Consider the following 2580-nt stretch of genomic DNA (forward strand, 5'->3'; position numbering starts at 1 on the left):
CCATTTCACCGATGGCTAAAAACATCTTTGATTATTCGCGTAATAAGCGAATGGCACGAGTTAAAGTGCTAATGGGCGAGCGATAATCATTCGGACGCGGATCTAAGGAACACGGAAGAGCCGGCACTTCAACATCCGATGCAATTTTTACTCTTTCGCAGAATTTTCTGCATTGGCATTCCTCTCTTTTTATTCTGCAACAACCGCAACGTACCCTGCTAACAAAGTGTGTTAATGGCGCGTGGCTGATTAAAGGTTGTAATCCTGATGTCCGTAACTTCAGCTCTTCTTTCGCGCGCGTTTTCATCTGAAGAGACGAGAAAATAAAAGGTAACTCTTTGTTCGCGACTGACTCATCGAGTTCGTCGGTCATTAAAGTCAATCTTCAATGAAAAGTTGCCGTCGTATTGCTTCACTCAGCCGCGCTAGAGAACGCGAAAATGCATACTACACTCGTGGGACCGAACCTCCTCGAGCATGGGGAAACGAGTGCGTCTCGTATTTCTTATTTTACGGAAGGTAGCGCGGTATTCCGCGGAAAATGCACAGTAAGTATCCTCTCTGTCTCTCGAGAACCCGAAGAGAGACTGAAAATATATATCGCTTAAGGGAATACTACAAAATCGAATAAGGATACGTAGACATTGCTGGCCTACAAGCAACACGATCGTAACGTTTCGAAATATAATCGATAAGATATATTTTTATTACTATACAGTAATATTGCAGTAAACGCTAACATTATTTCGAGTAACTATCAGTGGAAAACATTTCTGTTAATTAAATTAAAACATTTTTCGTTGATAAGATCAATTGGAACATTTTAGAACAGTCGTAGACTCAAGATAACAGAGACTCATTTTTACTAAGGAAATTGCACGACGTACTTTATGACGTGCTTCTCTTTTTTCTAATTTAGATAAATAAACGCGAAAATGAGCGATAAATCTCACGGATACTTGGTGCAACATCGGAAATCATTCACGTTTGTGTAATTTCCGGTCGAGTTAAGAGAAGCGTTTAGCAATCCATTTTCCGCATTTTAACGGCGCTTCGATAAGAACGCACTGATGGAACGATGTCGCAACCAATGCTTTGGTATAAAGCTGCGTTACGAAGCGTCGCAATTTTGTTAAACGCATCACCCAACATGCTCCGACTTCTTTTCTTCGTGTTGTTAATATTCTCGGCCGTTTCGACTGAGTCATGTATCAGTCAGGATACGAAGGTACGGAGAATCAACTTAATCTTACCGTGCAGACGCGTAGTGCAAACTATAATGTTAAACCGTGATTATGTGCTAATTTCACTTGGTCGTTCCATCTTAGGATCCGGACATTCGGATGATCGAATTGGAAGATTCCAGCAAAGACTCCGTGAGTAAACATCACGTGATTTCACACACATCATTCTTCTCCATGTTTGTTGCAATTCTAATTATCATTCACTAACGTAGTTTTGTGTTAATATTACATCTATGGATTTGACACAAGGAGAGAATTTTCATCGATTTTTATCGATATATATCTCACCTTTATCGAATAAATCTTTCTTCATTTATTTGTGTAAATATTTTGTTTTAGAATAATTTATAATCTATTTGATAATTTTTATTAAATAATTAATAAAATGTCTTTTATATACTTAAAAAATTCCTATCATTACTGATATTTAATGAGTTGCCAAATTATTTTCTATCCAAAGGGTAGAATTTGTAAGGGTAGAATTTTGCGGTAAAATATAATAACAAAAAATTCTCCGTGTATGCTCCTACGATTATCCTGTAATAATATTATTTTTTATGTTTTTCTAAGAGCGAATCAGAAATCGTTGCTATACACTTCCCAGACAGACGAAGAAGGGAAATCGAAGTCAAAAAAGAGAAAAAAAGCAGCAACTTATGCAAAAACGATGATGATTGTAATTCAGGATTAAACTGTTTAGCACTGACTTGCGGTACGTAAAGTACTATTTATATAAATTTTTCAAATGAAACGAATTTATTTAAAACGAATAAAAATTTACTTCAATCGAAATGAAAAATGAAAATATTGTTTTTCTATAATTATAATAATAATAACAACATTTGATATAATAAAAATGAAATAATAAAAATATTTGAAAAAATAAATAACATCTCGAACATCTTTTCTTATGCAGTAAAAGGGCGGATAAATCCTCAGAAAACAGCCAATTAAAACAATGTAAATAAGGAAAGGAAGCAATAAGGAAATGATGGTGACGTAACGACAATTTGGCAATTTCATATATTATAACAGTATACCGATGAAATTTTTTGTGGAGTAATCTTGCTGCCCTCGCCGAACAATAAGTGTGTTTGCTTCAATCCAATGATCGATTTGCCATTATCATCAATATCTAGCGGATATCTGTTTGTTTATCTATATTTCGCACGCCGATAGAATTTTCCACTGTACATCCGTCCATTGTCAATGCATGAATATAACATAAACCGAAAATATCGGACATTTAATGGCGACCCGGCTATGGTCACAGACGCATGTAGTAAAGCGGTTAAGTTACATTTTACACGCGGATTTGGAATACCCAGCGAGAGGG

The 2580-nt window shown here is 35.8% G+C and overlaps 1 protein-coding gene across 1 annotated transcript; it reads left to right on the forward strand.

Moving 5' to 3' along the window:
• The first annotated feature begins 1150 nt into the window (after positions 1-1150).
• LOC105621581 lies at positions 1151-1964 on the forward strand. Its single transcript, XM_012203051.1, has 3 exons — positions 1151-1228; positions 1329-1376; positions 1815-1964. Exons 1-3 carry the CDS (start codon positions 1151-1153, stop codon positions 1962-1964), a joined length of 276 nt encoding a protein of 91 aa, XP_012058441.1.
• Positions 1965-2580: the final 616 nt, after the last annotated feature.

This window comes from Atta cephalotes (genome assembly GCF_000143395.1).
Source record: "Atta cephalotes unplaced genomic scaffold scaffold00034, whole genome shotgun sequence".
Classification (NCBI taxonomy): domain Eukaryota; kingdom Metazoa; phylum Arthropoda; class Insecta; order Hymenoptera; family Formicidae; genus Atta; species Atta cephalotes.